The sequence below is a fragment of the Cavia porcellus genome, unplaced genomic scaffold (assembly GCF_034190915.1).
Source record: "Cavia porcellus strain 051 isolate PalLab524CR breed Dunkin Hartley unplaced genomic scaffold, mCavPor4.1 scaffold_9, whole genome shotgun sequence".
Taxonomy (NCBI): domain Eukaryota; kingdom Metazoa; phylum Chordata; class Mammalia; order Rodentia; family Caviidae; genus Cavia; species Cavia porcellus.
In genome coordinates this window covers 72,412,812-72,438,848 of record NW_026947492.1, presented here as the reverse complement: position 1 = coordinate 72,438,848, position 26,037 = coordinate 72,412,812, and the positions used below count along the sequence as shown (strand labels likewise).

The window sequence follows — 26,037 nt, the reverse complement described above, 5'->3', positions numbered from 1 at the left end:
TCCCTGGTACCGATAAAAAAAAAAAAGATATCACATGCAATAAAGGTTCATCTAATCCCCCAGCCCAATAAGAGGAATAAGTGTCTGGATCATATGCCTAGGAAGCAAATTCTGAGACTCCCCTGTGCAGAGATGCCCCATGGCCAGATTGCCTTGACACACCTCCCAGCCCTAAGGGAGATGACTGTTACCACCTGTCATTGGGTTGGGCTCACCTGCTTAGATCCTGCTGAGTGAAGGTCCCAGAGCTCAGCCCACACCCCAGAAGGACCCAGCAAATCCCAGCTCTGCTCCAAGGTTATACCAGATCCATGCTAAGCCACCGCACTCTGTTTCAGTTAGGAGAAAACCCAGCCACCCACCAGTGAGCTTCCCCACACATGCATGCTCTGATATACTTAAGTGTGATTCCTACAGGTGACCCTTCAACAGGGGCACAGTCCTGGCTGCAGATCAGGGACTCGGCTGCACTGTCACTGGCTGCCACCTCATCCGGGTGGTCCCTACTGAGCACCAGGCGCTCTTGAATCTGCCTGTGGATGTCCAGCTGCAGCCTACACATCTGTTCCTGCAGCTCACTGATCACATTCAGAACCGACTGTGGGAATGAAGAGAAAGGAAAGAAGGCATTCAAGGTCAGTCAGTTGGCAGGTGCAGCACTCCCTGGGAAGGAGGAAAGGAAGAAGAAAAATAGGAAGTTGGCTGAGGATAAGCATCAGGAGAGAATAACACAGTCACTGTGCATTTCTCGCTGCTCTCTGCAAAGGAACCAAAAGTCAAAATATTTTTCCAAGGCCTATCCCATGCATGAGCCTCTCTTAGAGTTTGAACAAACCCTTGACAACTCTTTTGTGACATACTAAATGGCAATCTTTGCATGTCAGAATTGGAGGTTCTGAGTCTATTGTTTTGTTCGTTTGTTTTGGTATCAGAGATCAAACTCATGATTGGTACTTGCCAGGAAAGTGCTTACACCGCTGAGCTAAATCCCCAGTCCAAGGTTCAGAGTCTAGAACAGTTCTTCACCCACACAGAAGTAACAATAGAGACACAGAAGTGACAATAGCGATTACAGAGTCACACAGACAGACACAGCTCCTTTTCATAACATACCCATGCTACCCATGCCAACTCCCTGATCTGTATACCCAAACATGTCAGCACCCATGTACAGGTAGCCTATATGGCACTTATACATGACCCCAACCTTATCCAGATGTCACAGCTCTGCTTTAGCATTCTGTCTATATTTTCCCGTCTTCTCCCTGAGACTATCCCACCTCACCAAAGTGTTCTACCTATCTACTGCTAGAAGACACATTGTAGCCAAACAATGAAGCAGCTGAATTCCTAGTGGACATGGATGAACTCCTAGTGGACATGAACATGACTTTGTTTTCTGGTTTCCTGTAAAACAACAGAAGTTTCCTCTCAAGTGCAACAGGCCAGATTTTAGAAAACTCATGTAACATTTTTTGCCACGTTGAAAACCAAGAAGCAGATAGTTTGTTTTGTTATCTAGAAATTCATTTGATTTTTTTGATTTCTTAAAACTCTCAGGTTTTGGACCGCTGTCCTAGGTTGTTTCATCTGTCAGACATATTGGAATAAACAAATCCATTATTTCTTTGATCTTATTAAGAACACGCTTTTTAAAAAGGCTTTCTATTGTACTCAGTATTGTGCTTTGGGGTTTCCCCTTTCCAATACTGGGTATGCAGGTGCACTTTTATTTGTTTAGTGAATGTCCTTTCTATCTTTTGTACAAGTCCCTTTGGAACCTAGTCTCTCTCAAGGTACTATGAAGCTCTTCCTTTTTATTGGCATTATTTGTGAGATGACACAGTCAGAGCTAAATTTTTTTCTCAGAAGCTATTATTGAGCTGTCTTGTCTTCTAGATCTCACTAGCTTCTTTAATTCTAAGCTTTCAAAGTGCACCTCTGCCTACACCTAGTTTTCCCTTCCCTCGATTTTCAAGGAGGAATGCTCACTTACTCTCAAAACACCTATCATTTCTATTTCATAACCTAGTTTCCTCTCTTTGCTTCCAAAGTGGATCTATAATAGTGGTTTTCCCAGTTTGTCTTCTACCCTCTAAGTAGACTAACAGCAAATGAAACAAAAATACATACAAGAAAACTTTCAAACACTTCCGTATTCAGCAGGAGATTTTGAGAGAAATTATCGAAATAATTTGTTCCACTCCCTACATTACCATCTCCTCTCTCTCTTAATCAGTGTATTAGAAATACATACATACTCCTCTCCTGGCTCAGTGTGACCTTTCTAGTACGCCCCAAAACTCATGAGCCCCTCTCCCTTAACTCTCCCTAACTGCATGGTGGGTTTTCTGATATGTATCTATCCTTAGGCACAACACTTCCATTCAGCTTCATAATTTTTTTTCAATAGCCAAGACTGGCCCATCTCCACTCTTACCAGGTCTGTTTTCCTCCCATGAGTTGACACTGTTCCATTCTTGGGTCATGCATCATGAAAACGAGATGTCATTTTCTGAAGCTGTCATTTAGGAGGCTGTTCTGTGTGGTAATCTCTGTTAACTTTGTTTATTAATCCTGCTTTGCCAATCATCAAAGTTTTTTTAGGGATCTTTTCTAGATGAAACTATTAGGTACCTCCCACAGTCTTTCTCTCCTATTCCTACCTGTTAAACTTGTTCACAATTATCCTTCGTTATTAATTTTCTCCTTCCTTCATACCCAGCTGAATACTGTCCTGGCACTCTTAAAAACAATGCTGGCAGTGAGAATATAGCCACTATTATGTATAGTGTGTAGTTTGGAAATGTGTCAAAATTTCAAGGGCATGTACTTTGATCTATCAGTTCCATTTCAAGAGCCTTATAAAAGGTGCAAGACAAGTCACTATAGTAGTATGGGTAAGAGAAAAACTGAAAATGACTTGAACATCCATTAAAAGAGAACTGGTTAGGGGCTGGGGATTTAGCTCAGTGGCATAAGTGCCTGCCTTGCAAGTGTGCGGTTGTGAGTTCAATCCCCGGTACCGATAAAAACAAAAAAGACATAAAAAAAAAAAAGAGAGAGAGAGAGAACTGGTTAAATATATTAGAACAAAGTAGAAAATATGCAGCCAAAATATGAATGAGGATGTTTTTGTTGTTATTATTGTTTCCTGTAGTTGGTCTGAAAAGAACTCTAAGACTGATATATTTTTTAAAAAAAACAATGGTCTAGAATAGTGTGCACTTGTACAAACTAAGGAAAACTGTGTCTGGAGACATAAAACAAACTGACTGCCAGCTGGAGGACAAGTACAGAACCTTCACGATATATCCTTGTAACAGAGTATGCCCCCTCCAGCCACCCAAGCTGGAATCCTTTCCTATCTTCCCTTTTACTTTCTAATTAGTTTTCTTTCCATATAAATTCTTGCTTTAGCTTTAATTTCCATTTCTACTAAAGGATCCACCACACATTCTGACACCAAACATGGGACTGTTCTAGCCTGCCCCAGAATTTGTCCTAATTCTGATACTGTGGACCTGTGACTCTTCAGTAGGAAAGCTGGCTGTATGATCTGTCTTCTAAATCTCTTTTTCCTCTGATCTTGACCTCTCCCTGTTAATCTCCCTTGGGATACCATGGAATCATTTGGACTTTCTGTAAGTGGGAATTGTAGAGCCCGGTTGGTTGTCCCGGTTAATTGCTGCTTCATTTCAGTTGTTGGTTTGGAAGGGCGTGGACTCTTTTCCTAAAATACCTCTTTGTTCATATCTTGATCCTTTTGAATGCTTGATTTTTGAATTGTAGAAATATATTACTTATACTAATTTTAAAAAGTAAATGAATAAAACAAAAGCAAAGATAATAAAAGTCTCCTCATCAGGCTAGCCTATCTCTGAGCAAATACAATGTTCCCAGCCCTCATTCTGTTCCCAAGTCCACCATTTTGGTAGCTCAAACTCAGAAATCAGAATCCCTCCCTTCCAAAGTCCAGACCATAAGAAGAAAGAAGCAATGTCAGTATCACCACCTGGGTTGTAGGATACTCCATGTTCTCCAGGAAATCCTAGTGAGTCTATCAAGATCTCTCCCTACTCATGTAACTCAACAATTGGGATAATTCCATTTCCTAATGACTCCTGGGTCCCTGATCCCTCTTAATAGGCTATTCTGACAACTGTCCCAGAATCCATTAGGTCCCACAATGGGATCCAGCTTCAGGTGCCCTGGACCTCTCATCTATAGGGAACGCAGTCTGTCTTCTCTGAGATCCTTCTCATCGACATGCCTTTGAAATACCTCAGATCTGGAGTGTCACAAAGACATTTTCCCTTGTCTCTGGATCTTTTTTTCATGTCCCATCATCCTAATTCTAGTGTTTACTTTCCATGTCAGTTACTCCTGCAGCACTAATTTTCAGGAGTTAATCTTGGGTACCCTGAAATGACCCAGAACTATTGCAAAAGACTGATGAGAGCCAGCAAACCAGAAACCTGGTATTCGCCAACATCTCATGAGGGCCAGTACCAACCAACAGTGCTGGCCATCAAGAAATCTGTACTTTCAAATCCTCAGTTCTAGGATGACACCAGTAAATCATTTCCACAGCTCAACCACAGGCAGGACGCTGGCTTATGGTATGATCAGACCTGGGCAGGAGCAGTCTGCAGTGTTTTTGTTAACAGCAGCTTCATTTCACTGAAGCATAAAATGGCATTTGAGGATAAAGCCTGAGCTACACTGAAGAAGTTTATTTCAGATTTGGTTATGGAAAAAAAAGAGGTCCTGCTTTTTCCAAACCACAAGCAATTAGCCCTTCCACTAACTACGTTCACTGGAAAAAGCAACAGCAATATAGGAAAGGAAGTAGCATTCTCTTTATTCACACAATTACAAACCCTGGTGACCTGAGTTAGCAAAATACCTAACTCAAAACAAACATTTCCATCATGTGACAAGAATGTGGCTTAAGCAGCACTCATGGCTTAAGGCCCTGTGCTCCAGATAGCTGTAGAAGCAGAGAGGTTCTGAGCACACCAGAAAACAGTATGTTCAATTATGAGAATGCGGAATTTGTTTCAGGTCATAAGACTGCTCACTGTTTATCACAGGTTTGAGCAGCCCACAAAATTCTTCCACATGGAAACCTAATATTTGTACTAGTAACTGGGAAGGGCTGTAATCTGGTAGTGCAGAGGCCAGAATCTTAGTTGATGGTGCCTCATGCAACCTGAGGGAAAATAACAGCAAAATAACCCAGATGTAAAAATACTCCTTTTGAGCCAGGCGTGCGTGGTGGCTCACGCCTGTAATCCCAGCACTCGGGTTGCTGAGGTGGGAGGACTGTCGTGAGTTCGAGACCAGGCTGGGCTACAAAGTGAGCTCAACGCCAGCCTAAACTGCATAGCGAGACAATGTCTCAGAAAGACAAAAGAAAAAAAAAAACCCACTCCTTTGGAAGAAAAAGAAAAAGAAAGCAGTCCTTTGCTTGCTATAGGACACAGACTTCAGCAATGGGAGGGCTCTTTGCTTCTTGAATTCCCTATAAAGTGAGTGAGTTACCCTGGCTCTACACTCTGCATCTTTCCACAGTTGGATGGCTCTCTCACACCCCCCCCCCCACCTGTGAGGCCAGTGAGTGATCAATACAGAACCAGGCATTTGATGCAAATTTGGTCCATGAGATACAATCCCCGTGCTTCTGCCGGAACCTTTGAAAAAGATTATCTCTGCAGGGGCTGCCAGGACATCAGTGTAGAGCTACTGATGGCCATCTCTGTCTCCAGGAAGGAAAGCCGAGAAAAGGCTAAAACAGAACCAAAAGAGACAGTAAGACTGATTTCTAGTGATGCTGTTAAATTATCTTGATCCAGTTATACTATAATTCTTAAACTTTGCACTTTTAAACTTTGTTACCAAGTTGTATAGCGCAACAACTATATCTCCTCCCCTTTCTTTTTTAAGTGGCTTTGAGTTGACTCTTTCTACTTTTAGGCTGTAGGGGAAAAGGAACTTTTCTCCTCTGTTGGTGTGCATGTAGACTGGTACAACCATTGTGGAAATCAGTGTGAAGATTCCTCAAAAAACTAGGACTAGAGGTCACGTTTGACCTCACATTTGACCAGCCATTCCCTTTCTTTGTATCTTTCCAAAAGGATTAAAAGCATCATACTACAGCGATATATGCACACACATGTTTATAGCATCACAGTTTGTAATACCTAAATCTTGAGAACAACCCAAATGCCCATCAACTGATGAATGGATAAAAAAGATGGTTTTTTTCATACAATGGAGTACTACTTAGGCATAAAGAAGAATAAGTTTGAGACATTTCTAGGTAAATGGAAGCACCTTGAGATCATACTCTTAAGTGAAATAAATTGAACAGACATGTGTAAATATTGCACTGTGTCTCTGGTGTGAGAAACTGAAAGTGTAAGTAAGTAAGAATCAAAATGCATAATAGATACTGTGAAATAGGAAGAAATTGTTCAAAAAGAAAGAAGGGGAAATAGAGGAAGAAAGGAAAGGAAAAGAAAAAATGAGAAAATAAAGATAAAATGGAAACAAAGCTTTGTAAACAGGGAGGAGAAGAGAGATTGAAGGTAGGGGAGAGGAATGGGAAAGAAAAAAAGAACCAAAATATATTGTGTACAGGCACAAGCTCCCTAGGATAAATTTGATCATTATGCATATCTAAATTGTACCAAGAAATTTAATTTAAAAAAACAAATACAATGACAAAGGTGAAATTACAACAGACCCTGCTGAAACCCAAAAGATAGTAACTACTTTGAAAAAGTGTGTTCCAACAAATTAGATGCAGTTTTGAAGAAATGAACAAATTTCTATACACTTTCAAACTACCAAAACTAACCCAAGGAAACATAAATATACTTAACAATTCAATCATAAGCAATGAAATTGACTCAGTAATAAAGACCATACCAACTAAAAAAGCAAGGTACCTGATAAATTCACAGCTGAATTCCTAAAAACCTTTAGGTATCACCAATATTCCTCAAGCTGTCAAAGAAATTGAAAGGGATGGAGTGCTCCAAAATTCATTTATGGAAACCACTTTCACCTTGATCCTAAAACTGAATAAAGATCCAACTAAAAAAGAGAATTATAGGTCATTATCTTTCATGAAAGGCAAAAATCCTCAACAAGTTACTAGCAAACAGAATACAGCCTATTATCAAAAAACTGGTATACTATAATCAAGTAGGTTTTACCCCAGAGACACAAGAATTATGTAAGTTTGTAAGTACAGTACATCATATAAACAGGAGCAAGGTCAAAAACCATATATAGATTCAGAAAAGACTTTCAACAAAATATAACATCCCTTCATGATGAAAACCTTGAAGAAAACAGGTTATGGGAGGAATACCTGAAAATGATAAAGCATCTACAACAAGCCACTTGCCAGTATCATACTAAAAAGGGGAAAACTAAAGGCACTACCCCTGAAATCAGGAACAAGACTAGGATGTCCACTACCACCTCTGTTATTCATACAGTATTTGAAGTATTAGGCAGAGCAAGTAGGCTAGATCTAAACAAAAGATCTAACAGGAATATATATAGGAAAGGAAGAACTCAGATGACAGGCTACTCTACATGGAAGACAGACCCAAAGAACTCCACCAAGAAGCTCTTAGAATTAATAACCAGTTTCAGCAAAAAAGCAGGATACAAGGTCAGTACATGAAAATTATTAGCATTTGTGTACACTAACAATGAATGAGATGAGAAAGAAATTATGAAAACACTATCATTCACAATCGCTTTAAGAAAAATAAAATATGAGTTAACATAACAGAAAAAATGAAAGGCCTCTACAAAGAAAACTACAGTACTCTGAAGGAGATCAAAGAGGAAGGATGTCAGAAAATGGAAAGAGGTCCTTTGCTCCAATATAGGCAGAACCAAAACTGTCAAAATGGCCATATTTCCAAAACTGATTCAGTGTAGTTCCAATCAAAATACCAACAACATATTTTTTCAGATTTATAAAAATAATACTGAAATTTGTACGAAACAGGAAGAGACTCTGAATAGGAAAAGTATTTTTGGGCAACAACTGCAAAGCAGGGAACAGTATATCAGACTTTAACCGTACAACAAAGCAATAGTGATAAAAACAGAATGGTACTAGAACAAAAACAGACACATGGATCCACGCCATCCATTTTATATATAAAGAAATTGACATTCAGAGTGATTTTTTTTTTTTTTTTTTTTGTACCAGGGATCAAACTCACAGTCTCACGCTTGCCAGGCAGGTGCTCATGCCACTGAGCTAAATCCCTGGCTCAGAGTGATTTAATAACATGTTGAAGTTCCCAGAGCTATTGAGTAGATAGGTCAGAAAATGGGCAAGCGTTTTCTAAACTTAAAATCTCTCTTCTTTTATATCTCAGGCTTGAATATAAGGACTTAAAGGTAGGGAAACACAAAGGTGGTTATCTAAGTTTAAAATTGGCTATGTTCTCTCAAATAAAGAACTGCAACTCTTTGAGGCCTCCATTCTTTAAACATTTATCCCAAGAGGAGGCTGGTATGCTCTAGCCAACAGATTTTGGAGCACAGAAAACAAAGTTGGGTGGCATGTACATACCGATAATCTCAACAGTCTGTGAGGCTGAGGCAGGAAGACCACAAACTTGGGCTCAACCTGGACAATTTAATGACTTAATGACTCTTATGAAAATAAAAAATAAAGCCCAAGGGATGTAGCTCAGTGTAAAGGCCTTGGGTTCCAATCCGCAGGAGCACACAGGTGCATACACACACACACACACACACACACACACACACACACCCCAGTTCTTTTAGAAAAGATGTGTATGGTTTCATTCATATAACCCTTAATCTGACCCTTACATCTGAGTCAGTGAAATGTATGTTAAAAAATATCTCAACTCCTCGGTGCAGTGGTGGTAGCCTGTTGGAAATGTCTAACCCAGCACACTGTCTTTACTCTGTTTCTCTCAAAATATCTTGTGTTCTCCATGTTCTGTCAGATCCTTTACTCACTACTACTTCCCTTTCCATCCCTGTCAGCAGTTTGAGGAAGGAGAAAGCGTTGGAGCCTAAACTGAGTGGTTTGGGCACTGCTGAAATTTGCAGCCAAAGCTGAACTGGGTAACTTGATGCTAACTGATCATTGTGTCTCTAGTGCATACATATTTCTAGGCCCAGTAGCTGCCAGGCATTGGGTTACCAGATGGCCTGAGGTCAAATTCAGAGCAGTACCACACTCACCTCTGCTTTTTTCTGCTTTTCTTCTTGCTCTCTCTGCTCCTTCTCCATCCCAACAAGCTTGAGCTTCAGCTCAGACACTTCAGTCATCAGATCGAGCTTCTGGGTCTCAAGAGATGTGCGACTTAGCAGCTCCTGCAAGCAAGAACAAATTTCAAAGTCATAAACTACAATAGCAACAAGGGCGGCTCCAGCTCCACCTTTATCACATAAGGCCATATCTAAGGTCTTGTATTACATAACTCAGGACTGAGAATGCTGCATATGAGTCATGGGTCTGAGAGATGGGCCTGGGTTACATTGGGTCACTTGGGATAACACAGCTCTTAACATCACATCACCCTTTGACCTTTGAAAGACAATGTGACCTACATCCCTTTTTTTTTTGAGACAGAGTCCTGCTCTGCAGTTCAAGCTAACTTTGAACTCATTATGTAGCCTGGACTGGCCTTGAACTCATGATGATAGTCGTGCCTCAATCTCCCCAATACTGGGATTATGGGTGTGCACCACCACATCCAGCTTGACCTACATTTTTCAAAACCATGTTTCCCCATAGAAACCATGATTAATTATTTTCAAACAGGGAAAAACATATGCGTACCCTTTCAAAAAACCAACTTTCTTTTCCCACTGCTATTTTTAAGGCAAAATAGCAGGTCTTCTCTACCAGAACAAACAAAAACTTATATTAACAATATACTTCTTAAAACCAAAACTTCTAGAGGACATCTTGGGCAAAATCAATGTTCAGCCCAGTCTTTAGCACTGTAATTCACCGCATTACAGTGAATGGGGGTTAGAACACATAGTGGGTATCCAATGAGTATCTATTGGGTTGATTATACATGAGTCTTAGTATGTGGGCTTTTTTCTGGGCTGAACCAAAACTACAATTTGGCCACTATCGGATAGAAATGAGAAGATTGTTCTTTCCTGATCATTAGGCAATACCAAGAAGGTCGTTACTAGTCCTGCCATCACTACAACAGTGGATGAACTACAACCAGCTATTTCAGGTCCTTGACACCAAGTCTACCATAAATATATATACTTATTAAACACAAACAAGAGAATTATAAAAGGACCTCAAAAACTAGAATCATCTCCCAAAGTGCAGAGCAACTTAACAATTTTTCCAGTGGTAAATGGCAATGTTATGGGATGGAGAAAATCCTGCAGCAAGGAAAATGCACATGGCAACAAGGAGAGCAACAGGACCAAGGGAACAGATGGAAAACAAACACTGTCCTGCCATGATCTGAGCATTTTCTATCTTCTTGGGCAACACAACTCTGGTAACCAGAATAGTAACCTCAACATTCTGACTCAACAACGCTAATTTCATTAATGTAGAATTGTCTGTCCCCAGATCATGAATCAAAACACATCAGACAGAGTTTGATTTGTAACACATGATTTTCCAGGCTTTAAAGGTCATCAGTATCTTGGCAAGGTGGGCTACAAACTGTTTATGGGCTAATCTGGAGGTATCCAGAACCTCAGCACCTTGGCACGCCTTCCTGAAGCTGGGTGGAGGAGGATGGCCCTTCCTGAGCCAGCCAGGCTAGGAGATGGCTGACAGGGCAGAGGCAGCAGCACTGTACTCGCCAGGACTATGGACTACTTGGCTATAAGAAGTAAGGTAGATGACTGCGTCCATCATAATAGAGAACTTGGATTTGTTGACTGCCTTCCTGGCTCCAGATACTTCTGGGTGCTTTTACTATATCATCTTCTAATAAACCCTCACAGGGATTTGGCAGTAATATTAGTTCCTGATTCTGCAGATGAGGAAACAGGCTTGGAGAGGGTAAACAGAGCTTTTGGCCAAGGACACATGCTAATCATGAACAGAGTTAGTTTTCAAACCAGAATGCTTAACTCCAGAACTCATTTATATCTAAAATACCATGCTGTTTCCCAAATGAGAAAAAGCTTCCAAGAACTTTAAGGGGAAATTTTAAAAAATACATGTGTCAAAAAGGTAATCAATATTCACTGAGCCCAGGAAATGCCCTTTCAAACCATCCTTAGGAGTTAGGGCACACAGAAATGATCTGTTGAGAATTTAAAAGCTTAAGATACAATCCTCCCAAATACAACTTACCTCTTCTACCTTCTCTCCTCACCCCATCCTCTGTATCTCTTCATTCCTTCACCTAACTGCTTTGTTTCAAAAATGATTTAAGACAGTTTACAAAATGGATATTCCATTAAAAAAATAAATCACAAAAAAACTCACAAAAATTAAAGCAGGTAGGAAAAGAAGTTGAAGTCAAAATTACAGTTAGTAGAAAACAATACCATAAAATATTGCAAACAGCTAGAAATGAACTATAATGTATATCAGAGTACTGAATTCTAAGGAAAAAATGCCTCTATGAGACTTTATTCATGTATGTTCCAGCACCAAGAGATGTGACCAGTAAAAACACAGTCCCTGATGTCAACTCAAGTGTCTTAGAATAATATTCATGCAGTTTACAGATTAGCATTCAAGATACTGCTTTGGTAGAATTCAGAAAAGCCTCAGAATGCATCTGCCTTGAAAACTGAGTCTATTTTACGCTATCGTCAAAAATCCCTCTTGCTGTTTTAATTACCAAGTTGGTCATTCCAATGTTCCAAGTGAAGAGGATAATACTGTAATTGGTTCCAATAGCTGTTTCCATTAGTCATGCCAGTGTTTGAATTGGTCACACTAACAGTCCAAGTAGACATTCCCGTTAGATACACCGAAGTTTTAATTAGAAACCTGAGCTTGATTAACTTATTATAGTTCAATAATAATAAAGCTTTTACTTATTCTCTCCCAGATGGTATCTATTATCATATGCTTCTACCATTCATAATCATCTCCTCTCATCTTTGTCATTAACAATTACTGTCCTAGTCCATGAACACAAGAATCAGCCTTCAAAAGCTTCTTTCAATCCAGCTCTATTTTCTAATCTCCAGACCCAGCAAGGCTCCTAGATACTACTATATACCGAGAATTTCTAAAATGCATAATTTAATAGGAATTAAATATCCTACATCCTTAATTGCTCTTTCAACTTCCAACATAAACAGACTCCTGGATTCTGCACAGCACAACTCACTCTTTCCAGTCATCTGAACTGCAGAATACTTTGCTCACAACAACACAACTTACAGAATATGTCTATTCCTTCTTCAAGACAGCTTTCTGACTACTACTTATCTCCACATATCATCCATGTCTACTCTCACTGTAAGCTCTCACTCTGAGAGCTATTCGGTGGTATCACAATCTCCCGAAACATCTAGAACAAGACAGTCTCCCACTTCCCTGGAGGCATCTGTCTTCTCATCAATTGCTTTTCTACATACTTGAGGTGCTTTCTGTCTCCTCAGAAGCTTCAACATCTTTGTTAATGACTTCACAGTTCAGGATCCACTCATTAACTTTTCAGCTTCACAGTGACTTCAGCTCCCACAAGCTTCACTTCCATTTCCTTTCAGCTTCTCAGCTGCACAGCCACAACCTGCCTCTTTATCTTGACTCAGAATATGTTTGTTCTGTTCTAAGATCTTGAGTTCTGACATTCTTTCCTCCGGCCACAACCTTCTGACCTTGCAACCGCCCTACTTGTTCACTCAACCTTAAATTTCTTCTTCCCTGGTTACTGGTTACTTAATAATTCCCTGTTTCCCTGGTTTATCACCTTTCCGAAGCAGTATCTGTCTTGTTATCTACCCCATACCTTGAGGTGAGTCATTTCAATTGTAGGCCTATCTGCACCAAAAAATCCTTCACCCAGCCCCCAGATCTGATATCATTTGTCTAAAGAGCCCAGTTCAGATAAATCTCATAGTCTTTTGTTTAGGTTTCCTCTCCCTGTGGCCTGAGAATCTCTAGTGAGACATCTAATAATGCCAATTGATTTTGATAGAAATTCATGCTATCTGACTACAGGTGACCTGCTAATACTGCCCTGCAAAATTTTTATTCATCACTGGCTGATTCTTTTCAGGGACTATTCCAAATCTTCTCTAAACTTCACAATGGCCTTGTTTTCTCCTCAAATAACCTCTCTTCATATTTCCTGAAAAGATGAAAATCCAGTAGATCATTGCATTGAACTTAAGTTCTATTTCAAAGTCTTTCAAAATTGTCTCATTCATAGCTCTTAAATCTCTGTCTTAGAGAATCAAGCACACAGTCCTTTTCCAAGGCTAATCTGCCACACTGCATATTGCCATCATGCTGCTTAAGTTTTTCACTTTTAAGAACTGTCCCCTAGCCCAGCAAGCTTCCAAAATGCATATAAAAGTATACAGCAAAGGATACATGCTTCCAGAACTTGTTCCTGAATGGCCCCAGCTGACTGACCTTCCTGTCTCTGGACTCTTCAGGCATCCTCACACAATTTGATGAATCTTAAAGTTACCTTCATGGGTAAGCAGCAGCCGTTGGCTTTGTCCTCTGAGTTCTGGTCTTATTTCTTCTTTAGCGGGTAACTCAGAATGCCTCCTGTGTGCCGAGCCCTAGCCTCCCCCTCACCTCTGAGCTGCCTTTGAGGAAGTTCCCACCCAGCTCTGTGTTAGTTTAGGGTAGGATCATCAATCATCTGTTCTGACAGGCATTTAATCTCCCTCACCATCATCTTCCATTCCTCAGGCTATAAACATGATCAAATTTCTGACATTCTAAAGAGTCCTCTTTCTTAACCTTGTCTGCCCTTCAAGTTACCACCATCAACTCCCATCCATGTCCTCTGCCGGCACATTCATACTGCGTGTGTGTGTGTGTGTGTGTGTGTGTGTGTGCGCGCGCGCGCATGTGTATGTGTGTGTATGTGAAGTCTCTCTTTGTCCCTTCTCTCTCTGCTTCACAACCATACTTACAGCATAGTCTACCTCTAATGTCTCTTCTTCTATTATTATTCAACACAATGTCTGTCTGTCTGCAACCTGGCTTCTGCCTCTACCAAGTCGGGCACAGAAATAGCTTCTGGGAGTCAATGGCCAAATTTTCTTTTTTTCCTTTTTGGTACAGGGAATCAAACTCAGGACCTTGCACTTGCCAGGCAGGTGCAGTACCACTGAGCCATATCCCCTGCCCTCAGTGTCCAAACTTTCAGATGCAATTTACAGTGCTCATCTGTTAACCAATTCTATTCTACTTTTGCTGTAAGCTACTCCCTTCCACTGCATCTTCCCTGGTTAGGTTTTTCTAATATTTCTTTTTTTTTTCTACTCCATCTCCTTTGCTCTGCCTTTATGGTCTACCCTTTTTTTTTTTTTATTTAAAGGAAAAAAAAACAAAACAAAACAGTATAAGGGTACAAGTAATACAGAATTACAAAAAAATCAGTAAGAAATCACTAGTTACTAGATTACATATTGTCATCTTAGAAATAGTTGTTCAAGTCACAGGATTAAAGCATACAAAGTGGACATTCAAACAGTGAGACTGCAAACTATTTTGTCTATCCTTTAAAGAAAACATTCATGGGCCCCCAGCTCACATGCCCAAGGACCAGAGTGGACTCTGGAGCACCTACTTCCTTGCCAGGCAATGTCTGCTGCCTGCTCAGGCACTCTGACTACAGGGTAGGATCCTACTGGGAATGTCTTGCAGTCTAGCAGCTACCAGGTGACTGTGGGGAAGCAGTGGGCTATGGCTAAGGAATGAGGCTTCATAAGCACCATTCTTCCTTCTGCTCCTAATGATTTGGAGGTTGCTCATATTTTAAAGAACAGAGGGCAGGAATGAAGGAGAAAGGGGTATAGAAATGTTTGTTTTACTTACTATCAAGGGCCATGGAACTGGATAATAAAGATTTAGGAAGAAAACAGTGGAAAAAATTACCACTCTCCCTCCTCTCTTCACCACCACCACTAACTTCTTCCAGAAGGACAAACACATTTCCTTTCTGATAGATGAAAGAAAGTTTATATCTTAGAGCAACCCACCATTTCCTTTCTCCAAAGCTCAGGTTCTGCTTGGAGCTGATAAAAAGATTTGCCTGTCAACATACTCTCTTCCTTAAAGGGCCACATCTTGAAGTGATTATCTCCATTTTTAAGTATTGGAATATGACCCAGGAAATTACTGACCAATGACAGAGGACTGCAGTCAGACTGGCAATCTGAAACCAAAAGGAAAGAACGGCACATGAAGACATAAAAGGAAAAATATGTCCCTCTGCCCTTTGAACTAAAGCCTGTGCCTCACCGAGGATCCCAGTTCTTGAGTAACCCTGTGCAGAAAAGGAGTCACAGTGAACTTGAGCTGGACCCAGACTCTGTTCCAATAACCAAATCATCTCACTGAACCTGTAAAAAGGAGTCCCTCGCTGTGCCCTAGAAACTCAATTTAAGCTTGAAGAAACTAGTTATTTGTGTCTCATAAATCTCCCAGAGGGAGTTTCAGGGAATATTCGGGTAATGCCTGTTTTTTTCTTATGACTCAATGTTTTGCCTTCTCAGATTTGTGCTCCTGATGGCTCATGCGCCAGGGTTCTGCTTAATGTTCTCTTTGAGACAGAATATCTCTTCTGTTATCAGCTAGACGACACTAGGCCTCTGCCTCAGGCTACATAACCTCCTAATCAGTATACTGACTTATAATGGCCCTGTGTGATAGTTTGTTTGAAATGTAACTGGAACTATTTTATAACTCTAGATGATAGTAAAATTGAGAAATATAGAGTTCATGTTGTCACTCTCATTGTCTACAAGTAAGAAGACTTGGCATATTGATCTTCCCAGATCAACAGCCAGTGGTCAATCCAAAGAAGCTCATGTCCAGTGACTCCCAACTACCCTCCTTTGTCACTCTACACACCTCACCTGAAAGGCATCCAGAACCTCAAGGTTGTCTAACCTTTAGGCTGTGGACCAGGTGGGAAGCTGAAACACAGTCTGTGTTGTCCAGGGTTTCCCAGAGCAGGATGGTGTCCACAAAGAAAGGGAAGTTTGCACCCTTTCCTCCTCTCCACATACCCTCCCCTTCTCATCCTACTTCCTTTTAATGCTGAACACTTTCTGATCTTTATGTTGATCATATCTGTAAATGTCCAGTGTTAAGAAAATGCTCCATGTGGCTGCCAGCTCTGTGCAGAAACTTGGATCTCCCTTGATACCAGCACCCTCTGGAGAGGGGTCAGTGATCATAGGCAGAGGACCTCATTTTTACAGGAACCTGTTAGACCCCAGAAAGCCCATGGAGGCCATTTTTGAAGGGAAAAAAAAAAAAAAAAACACCAAGGCCTGTAATATACCAACTAACACAGGAACCTCTCCCAGAGAGTCTGCTGCTGGCCTGGTCTGAGCCACTCATGAAGAGATCACTGGTCCATGCCTGTATTCCTGGGGTGCAATTCTGAGTTTCAGGTTCCAGTGGCCTCTGTGTACAGCTGGACACTGCAGAGACCTACTTAAGGACCAGAAAGTAGAATCCCGCACTGTGAGCTGAAGCCCAGATTATCCTGAACTAGCAAAACTGATTCAGACTATAGCCTTTCTAAAGATTCCCTTCTACATTTCCTGAATATGACTCTTCTCAGTGGGGAGGGTCTCCTGGAAAATACAGACTGTTCAATGTATCTGAGGCCATAATCTGTGAAGTGCTCATAGCTGCCCCCAACCCACCCTGTATCTGACACGGGGCTGCAAACAAGCAATATTTTGCTTTGCCTTCAATGTGTTCACCATCTACATGCTGAATATTCTCCTGCCTATGTGCTGACTCTGCTTGGTTCCAGTTTGGCTGTCTAACCCCAAGAGGGGTCTTGATGTCCTCTCCTTCATGTGCAGACTAAACAAGCTCTGATCTATGAGATCAGTACTGTGCCAGGGCTGGGCTTGGCCAGGTTAAGGGATACCAGGTCCAAGACTAATTTCACCTTGCAGACTCCTGCAAGGAGTATGATATTGGTCAGGGAAACAGCTGTGGGGAGACATAGCTTGGTGGGCTTTATGGAGACCATCAAAGCATACAGTTTGGGCTATGCTCATCAGGGTGGGGCTTTCTCAAGTCTCCTGCTGCTAGCCCAGTCAGTGAAGGAGATAAGAGTATAGACTAGAAGTTTCAGATTAGAGATATACAGGCCAGACTTGACCTGTAGACATGTATCCTGTAACACACAAAGTATTATTTAAAATTTAAATTAATTACAGTATTAGAAAGACATCTCAAATCTTTAATTCTAGATATCTAGCTCCTTGGGAAAAATGAGACTATCTAGCAGTACCAGAGCTACACGGAGAGTCAACAGGAGTTGAATAATAGGTGCCACCTACAGACATGGTACACTGTGCAGGGTCATCAGGAGCAACATCCCCAGGGAAAGTGCTGTGCGAATAGGCAATCAGGACCCCTGCTGCAGACAAGGAAAGCATTTTGTTCAGAGCACTAGCCCAGGCATGGCATAGGGCCAGAATGGTCTCTCAGCCTGGCAGAAAGAGCCAACTGTTTGCCTTCATTCTCTGCCATGAAGATATGAGTCATTCTTGTTGCTGCCACCAGAAATGACGAGCCCTGAAGCCCAGGATATCTTAGCCAAATTGGGCAAGTCTCTGCCTACCCCAGTTATGAGGACATGCACACACACTCAAATAGGGGTGACACTGCATCGGTATGAATCAAGTGTGTTTACAAACAGCATCCTGCAGATTTCAGCACATGCAGCAAAGCTGAGATCTGGAACTGAGATCTCAACTATCTCAAGCTCTGGCACTACAAGCCCAGCACACAGTGTGGTGGGAATTGAGGTTCAACCATGGTCCATGATCTATCAAGATCTCAGGATCTATCAAGAAATTTTACCTTTGAAAGACTGAGAAAACAAAGCAAATCTTAATTGGCACAAAGTGACTTGGTCAAATTCAGCAAGATCTTTAAAACCTAGAAGTGGCAAACAAAGAACTATCATAACCCAAAATATATGAGGTCACAACACCCACCTCTCTGGCATAAGTGAATTGGTACCTTACTCATAGCACACAAGAAAGAAGATTTAAAAGAAGCAGGACACAACACATCATGGAGCTTAATACCGTTTAAAAAGTCTCAAATGCCATCATTGGAATAATGGAAAAGAACAATCAATCTTCTTAGAAGTGGTGGTAGGCACCTACATCAGGATCCTTGGCCCAGAGACTCTGACGGCAGAATAGAAACACTCCATAGAGAGACGGAGTGCAGTGGAGAAGAAAAGCCAGGCCAGGAGCACAGATGACTCAGGCATTATGACATCACCGTTCTCTGACCTCCCGGACAACCACCCTCTTGAAACATAAGTCTCTGACAGTTTTTTCACAGGTTCCACATTTGGATTTTCATGGTCTTTTAAAATTTTTTTATAGCACAACCATCATCTTCATCCTTTACCCTTTCCACCTCAAAAACAAACCCCACGTAGACTTGAAAATATAATGTTGATGGCTGTTGTATGCACTGTTTGTGAAAATGCTTTTCTCTCACTGAAGATGCCCTGCACCTACTCCTCAGCTAGTTTTTTTCTTGGGCCTTCCAACGAAAGCTTCAATTAAAAGAAAAGGAACAATTTCTGTTGCTACTCAAGTTTTCAGGGAATATTATGATCAAGACAAATGCCATAAATCTAAACAGAAAATGAAATGGTGCCAAGATGAGAGTAACTTATTAATCAGTAATGAAATGATAGACACCTTAACAACACTCTCTGGACAGTTGGAATTAGTTTTTATGAATACATATGCATAAAAATATTTACTTACCTCTTGTTTTTCAAATGCACTCAAAACCAACAGACACTAGAACTAAGATATCTACCTCATGACCAAAGATAAAATTCAAAGCCTGCTTTTATTACTATACTGTCAAGAAACATTTGAACTTTAGGCTGACAATGCAAAAAACAAAAAACAAACAAATAAAAAAACAGAGCTTTGGGAGAAAAGATGATTGGCAGTCATCTAACTGAATCCACTCATTTAAGGAATATCTTTTATTCTTTAAATAACTGGTGAGCAACATTTATGTGCCAAGTGTCCCACCAGGAGTTCAAAAGCACACATATGAACTTCCAGCATGGCTTCATTTTTAAAATACTTAAAAATGCAAGAATAATTTAACTCTACCAATAGGCTTAATTTAAAAAATTTAATGAGCTTCTCAATAATTCTGAAAAAAATGTGATAAAAATTCAATACTCCTTTGTGGTAACTGAAACTCATTTTCAGTTTTTTTACAGCACTGTAAAACTATTCAGAGGAAGAATGGTTAAGGCAATTACGATACATTCACACACAATAAAACCACTGTAAGTGATAGTAAAGATGACTACATAGAGAAATGTTAAAATGAAGTCACGATTTGATATTGAAGTTATAAAACCTGAGGCCCAGATTGCATGCTTCTATGACCAGGGCATGTTAAGTGACATGTACACATAAGGACAGCAATAAAAATAAACAAGGAGAGAACAGTATTTGAATGCTACAAAAGCAGCTATTTTTCATTTTGACATTTATTATGCTAAGATGTTATTTTTATAAAATAAAACTACACACAGTGACGGAGTGAGAGCAGGAAAGGGGCAGAGAATAAGCTGACAAATTGACTTTCTAAAACTCCAAATGCCACCGGCGGTCAAACTGTGGCTCCTGTGATAAGATGAGGGTGACACTGCCAGTTGAGCTCAGTATACCGTGTTAGAGAAAGTGCCAACTGAGAATCTAACCTGACAATCTGTCTAACCTGAGAATCTTCTAACCTGAGAATCTGTCTAACCAGCTCAACGGGTTACTTGGCTTGGGCCAGCCCTTCCCTGCCCTCAATGTTCAGGCTGGTTTCACCTGCTCTCTAAACACTGCGTACAGAGCAGCCAACCCCACCTCCAGGTGGCATGGGAAAGGAAGCAGGAGCTCAGAAAGGGACTTCACCATAACAGCTGCTTTGAGCCCTATGCCCTTCCACCCCACCTGCCCTTACCTGTTGGAGCATTTCTTCGGCAGCATTGAGTTTCACCTGGTGCCCTTCCAGACACACTTCCAGGTCCCGAATCTTTTCTCCTTGGGCTTCCACTTGGTCTGTGAGGACACTCACCTGTTACAGGAAATAAAGTAACAATGGAGGAACAAGTTCTCTGCTCAGGGCGCTGAAGTCCCTCACCAGCAGGTGAGCAGTAGATGTGTACATGCTAGGGACAGCTGTTCTTTTAGGTCAGTGGAGGGTGGTGGAAATAGCTTGGAAGAAGGCAGCTCCAAATTGAGTCTTACCTGCTTACCCGGGAGTCTCACCTACTGCCTGAATGACTTTGGTCATGTTCCTGCCCGTGACAGACTCAAAAGAAAAGCACTTAACAGCTGAGCACTGCCTCTAGGCTGGACTCCTGCACCTATTCCTTTAATAGGGCAGCAGACCTCTTGAGGCATATCTCACCTGGCTTGCCAGGGCTTCTGCCACCTCATGGGGAAGAGCAGTCCAAACCTCCATGGAAATTAACCAATGACCTTACCCCTCTCATAAGAGCGTGAGAACTGCTCACCTATCAGGTAAGGTTTTGGAAGAAATTAAGGAATGTGGGACGTAAAGGGCATGTGTTAGCACTGACAAAACTTGGCTCCAGAAAGCTTTTTTTGCTTCACAGGCCAAAACATGACTCTAAGTCATAGATACACAGAAGTCACCCTGCACATCCACAGCAGAAACAAGTTATTTTACTGAGGAGCTCTGAGATTCCCTTAGAAATACTAATAAAAACCCAGTTACAATAGGTGATTTAAATTATGCACCAGATACTTATTATGAGGGATTTCATAACCTCTATTAACAGGCTTCTCCAGGGGGTCTTTTCCTTTTTTAGAAAATACAGCAAAGCAGGAAGATTGAAGAAAGGGAATGGGTAGCTGCTTAAAAGTAAAGATATTAACCGATGGCAAATTGAGAACTTTTCAGTCATTGCTGTTTACATACAAATTATTCTAAATTATTCCTCAGTCTGTAATAGAGTGATAGAGGGTGCATGAAAGAGTTGAGTTCATTTATGATTGTTTAAATTAACTTTATGAATTTCAAAGCTCCCATTTAAAAAGCCATGAATGTAAATGAGCATGGCTACTTTAAGCCTTCCAAATGCTGAATGAATTATTGAAACTCCTTAAGTTGATGCATGGAGTAGTAACTTTTCGGCTGTAAACCAGCAATTAACCCCATCAACAAGGCTCCTCTTTTTTCTTTTCTGTTTTTGTTTTTGTTTTTTTGGCACATCTTAAACTACAGAGCTTTTGGTATTTTTCTTGCTTGCTTTTCAGTCCTCAACACGATTAGCAGCAGCCTTGACCTTTTCAACTACTAATTCCACTTCCAAATGAGTAAGATTGGTATGGGCGTGGCAGGGGACTCTGTTCCCTGGAACCCAGAGTTTCCGGTTGGGAAGGCAGTTTAATGGTTAATTCCATTGTGAGGATTAACACCTAGATGGTTGCACAGTGCCCTGGGGTCACATGCTGGCAGCACCCCGAGAAATAATATAAGGTCCCAAGCAACACTTCACAGTGTAACGGACACACAGAACTAATGACATTCAGAACTGCAGGGGCATTGGGAATCTCAATATTGGCCCTAATACTGTAAATGAAGCCCCAATGCTAGGCATAATTTTAGGTACAGGGGTTGGGGATTCAGAAACAGGAAAAAGATGCCTTAAAGGAATTACATTATAATGAAGATATAAAATTTTTTAAATCTTGAAAACAAATATTTTGTTATGTATAATAGGTCCTGTTCTCCTACAAACAGATGCAGGAAACATTCTGAGCCAAAGGTTCCAGTTAATTCAGTCTGGTTTAGCTGTTATTGAATTTATCAAGCAGCTATATGCTGCTAAGGATCGGTGTAATGGGCTCCATGGCCCATGCAGAACAGGAAACAGGAGCAAGCACAGAAGTGCTGCTATGAGCCTGCCACAGCTCCCAGCAGAACAGAAGCTACCAGGGTCAACTTCTGATTTTGCTGGTAAATAGCTTCCCAATTGTATCAGTATTATTTTGATAAAGATTTTTCTAGAATTCAGATTTTTTTTTAAAAAAACATGGATGCTAAAGAGAACATTGTTATACACGTCTTCTTCATTAAACTATAATCCTCTTTAAATAGGAATGTGTTATTTCAGTCATAAAAGGTCCTGGTTCAAAAGTTTGAATTTCATATTGCTTGGTGCAAAATTCTAAACTGGATACCTTTTCATTAATCATGTGGTTAGGATGGTGTTTCAAATTACACATCCCTCAAAACATCTGTGCTATAAAATCTGGTCCGTGCTACCTCTCTGAAGGGGGCTCCCACCCCTTTTCACAGCAAGACTCCAGCCACAATGGTCCCTTGATGCTTTTACCACACACTAAGCGTACTACTACCACCCAGTGCGCTGGACTGACCCCCCTTAGTGTTTAGAAAGCGCCTCCCTAGGTATCTGCATGGCTCTTTCCCTAGTCTTTTTTACCTGGCTTTTCCTCCACAGGACTCAATATTGCTTGAAATTGTCCCTCCTCCCCACTGCTCCTATCACCTTCTGGTTACCTCTTCCTCTCCCAGTCCCCCAAGCATTACAAGAATCGGAAATCAGCCCATGTTCTTCACAGCTATATCTCCAGCACCATTTTACAGATCAGACAGATAAGTTGTTGGTACTCAATTATTTTATGATTTTAGAATCAATAAAGTAAAAAAAATGAACTAGAAAGCAAAATTATATATTTGGTATGAGCTCAACTATTTAAAGTAGAAAGATGCAAGGCAGAGGGAAAAAGCCACTAGGAAAAGGCCAAAATGTTAATCTTCTCCTTTAAATTATTTAGGATTCTTTCAGAAGACTCTGTATCCAAAAACAACAACAACAACAAAAAACCCAAAAAACAAAAAACAATGGCTGGAGATTTATCGAAGTCGAAGTCCCTGCATTCAATCCCCAGTACAAAAGGGGAAAAAAACCAAACCAACAAATTTAACTTTATGTCCTACCAAAGAACACAGGCTTCCAGAAGTGACAGTTTCTTTGGCTTTCTTCATGACAGGTTTTAGAGTTCCTCTCATTGAAGCAAGAGAGTCATCAGAGAGTTACCAGCTCCAGGAAATTTGGCAGCAAGTCGAGATCCAGCTTCAACCACTTTGGACTTGATGCTGTTATGTTCACCCTTAGGCCTATTATCACTTATGGCTCTGTTCCAGTAGTGACATGAGGGTATATCTCATCTCCTTTACAAGACTCAGGGCTCCTGGAGGACAGGGCTCACATTGTTCACTCTTAGCACCACTATTTACCTGGGAGTGGGGGCAGGGCATGATAAATGAATGAATGCACAGCTCCCTAAAGCCAAGGTCATGGTTATGTTATGCTCCTAGTTCTGCTTTATTTCAGGAAAAACTTGCTTGAAAAACATATATTTTGAGGTAAAAAAAAAAAAAATTCCAACAAAATAAACCCTCTGTAATTCCCTCTTACTTAGGGAAGCTACAGGGCTGGAGGTAACAGGTAAAGCTGCTTCCCATCCAAAGGACCCACCTGTAAGATGAGGGACTCCTTATCTCCTTCTAGACGTGCCAGGCGTTCCTGGTAAGTTTCGTTACTAGCAGTACCATGGTGATTAACCTGGGACTAAAGAGGGAGGAGAACACACTTAGAATGTTGGAGAAATATTATCAACATCCAAATGAAATATACAAAATATGCAATTTATGAAGACAGCTCCACTGATTATATGTGCAAAAACTAGCCATCAAAACAGGAAACCTCAGCTTTCAAAATCACTACAAGGAAGACCAGACCACATGCCATTGAAAGGTGTGCCTTGGAAGATGGTGCAACCACTCCCAATGATCTCACCCTTAGCTGAGAGGACCTTGACTGAGCTCCAGAGCAGCAGTACTTGACTTGACTGGACATGCTGGATCTGGTTTTACTAGAACAGCACTGAGGGTCTGCTCTTTGAGGAGACCAGGGAACTGGTACTATTCACCCAAGGAACGATGCAGGAAAATCTGCTGCTGAGATTTTGGTATCCCCTAACATTCACACCAGGGTTCTCCAGAGCCAAGGCACAACTCATGGCAAGGTAGCCCAGCCTGACCACGACAGTAATGTGGAGATGGGAGTGTGGGGATGCCAACTGCAGGGCCCTTCATATACTTATACTATCCTTCCCACCCTAATCCCACTTCTCACAAATGTTTTGGCAGCCAGGCTGGCAGCCTGTGTTTCTATAGTGCTACAACTGAAAGAAGCAAGCTAGAATGAAACATAGAAGAATCTAAATAATAGCCAGAGGACTTCTAAGAGCTAAGTAGACGTAAAACATAGCAAATGCAAAGTAGCCAGAAACTGTAGGGGAAAAAAAGGGGGGGGTTGCAAAATAGCATCTGAGATAAAGATTGGAGTTGTCACATTCTAGAGTGTGTCTGACAGAGTAGTGGGCAGTGGGCAGGAAAGGAGTTGCTGATGCCATCTAGTTGGACCCATTAACAATGTTCAGTTCCTTCATGCTGAATGGAAGGCAGCCAATCAAGGCCTTAGTGGTCTGAAAAGTAGATCTCAATTGCTAAATAAGAAAACCATTATCCTTAACTTCTGGGCTTGTCCAGCAGTACGAATACTTCCATATTCCTGAGGCAAGTGTTTACTACTCGGAGTAATAAACTACCATGCAAACGAGCAGTCAGAGAGGCAGAGGGTTGGCTTGCCTGGTCTTGAACTCATTAACCTGCATTTCAGCTTCTCTTGACATGAGGAAAGGTACCTTCTCCTTGCCTCATGAATCCCCTTTCAATGCATGGCCTAGATGCGAACAAGTCGCAAACTCCTTCACATCTTTTTGTGTATGTGTGTGGTTTTTTGAGACAGAGTCTTGCCATGCAGTTTGGGCTTGCCTTGAGCTCACTTTGTAGCCCAGGTTGGTCTTGAACTTGCAATAATCCTCCTGCCTCAGCCTCCTGAGTGCTGGGATTACAGGAGTGAATCACCACGCCCAGCTACCCCTTCCTATCTTTAAACAGAAATGGCAACCTAGTATTCCATACTCAAGCCCTAATGAGAGAACAGACTGGCTGTCTGTTGACAGTACAGTGGGCCCTTCCCAGGTTAGCTGTGCCAGGCATCGTCTAGATGGTGCATGGTGCCTATTGAGACACCACTGCTTTTTATTCCAGCCTCAGGAAAGCCGGTGTCTTGTCCATTGTTATGGAAGCTGTTCATGCCACAGACAAAGGGCCTTCACAATCTCTCAACTGACTTCTTTGTCCATGGCAGTTTATTGTTGTTACATTAATTAATATACCACGACCTCTCACGATGTTAAGCTGTCTGACTAGCATCCAAAGATATGGCATAACCTACATTTTTCTATAACCTGGCAAAGAAAGATAGGAAAACAATTCACAACAGCATGTCAAATTCTCCTCTGTTAATGAACTCATGATGGTGATTTTTAGTAGGCAAAAAGAACAAAAAAAAAGACCTGCACAACCAAGTGCCACTCTGTACATGAGACCACAATCAACATGGGCATGGAGCCTTCTAGCACTGGCAGTGCCACTTCTCTGGTAAGCAACGAAGAAAAGAAACCCCAACAATAAATCCCATAAGCCTCCACATACCCTGTGCTGTACTCGTTCCAATTGTGAGGACTTTGCCATTTGTTTTTAAATGTAAGTTCATCTCTCCCTATCAGAAGCAGCGTTCGGTCTCCCTTGACACAGTTTCTAATCCTGTATTCCACCAGAATGGCTTTAGCTGGGACCAGAGATAACTCAGAAGTATCTTTCCTGCA

At 41.2% G+C, this 26,037-nt stretch overlaps 1 protein-coding gene across 21 annotated transcripts in view; it reads right to left on the bottom strand.

The window, feature by feature from the left end:
- Positions 1-26,037, bottom strand: part of Ppfibp2 (PPFIA binding protein 2) — a 148,603-nt gene that overhangs the window by 41,476 nt on the left and 81,090 nt on the right. For 12 of the 21 annotated variants that reach the window (XM_063256658.1, XM_063256659.1, XM_063256660.1 and 9 more), the window contains 4 exons: positions 23,778-23,870; positions 20,207-20,320; positions 9,262-9,393; positions 416-598 (listed from right to left, as the gene is read on the bottom strand). In XM_063256658.1, coding sequence (XP_063112728.1) covers positions 416-598; positions 9,262-9,393; positions 20,207-20,320; positions 23,778-23,870 — 522 coding nt within the window. Of the gene's footprint in view, positions 1-415; positions 599-9,261; positions 9,394-12,612; positions 12,796-13,673; positions 14,529-15,201; positions 15,378-20,206; positions 20,321-20,493; positions 20,671-23,777; positions 23,871-26,037 lie in introns of those variants that run through there. The other 9 variants (XM_063256664.1, XM_063256665.1, XM_063256672.1 and 6 more) reach the window with 8 other exon arrangements.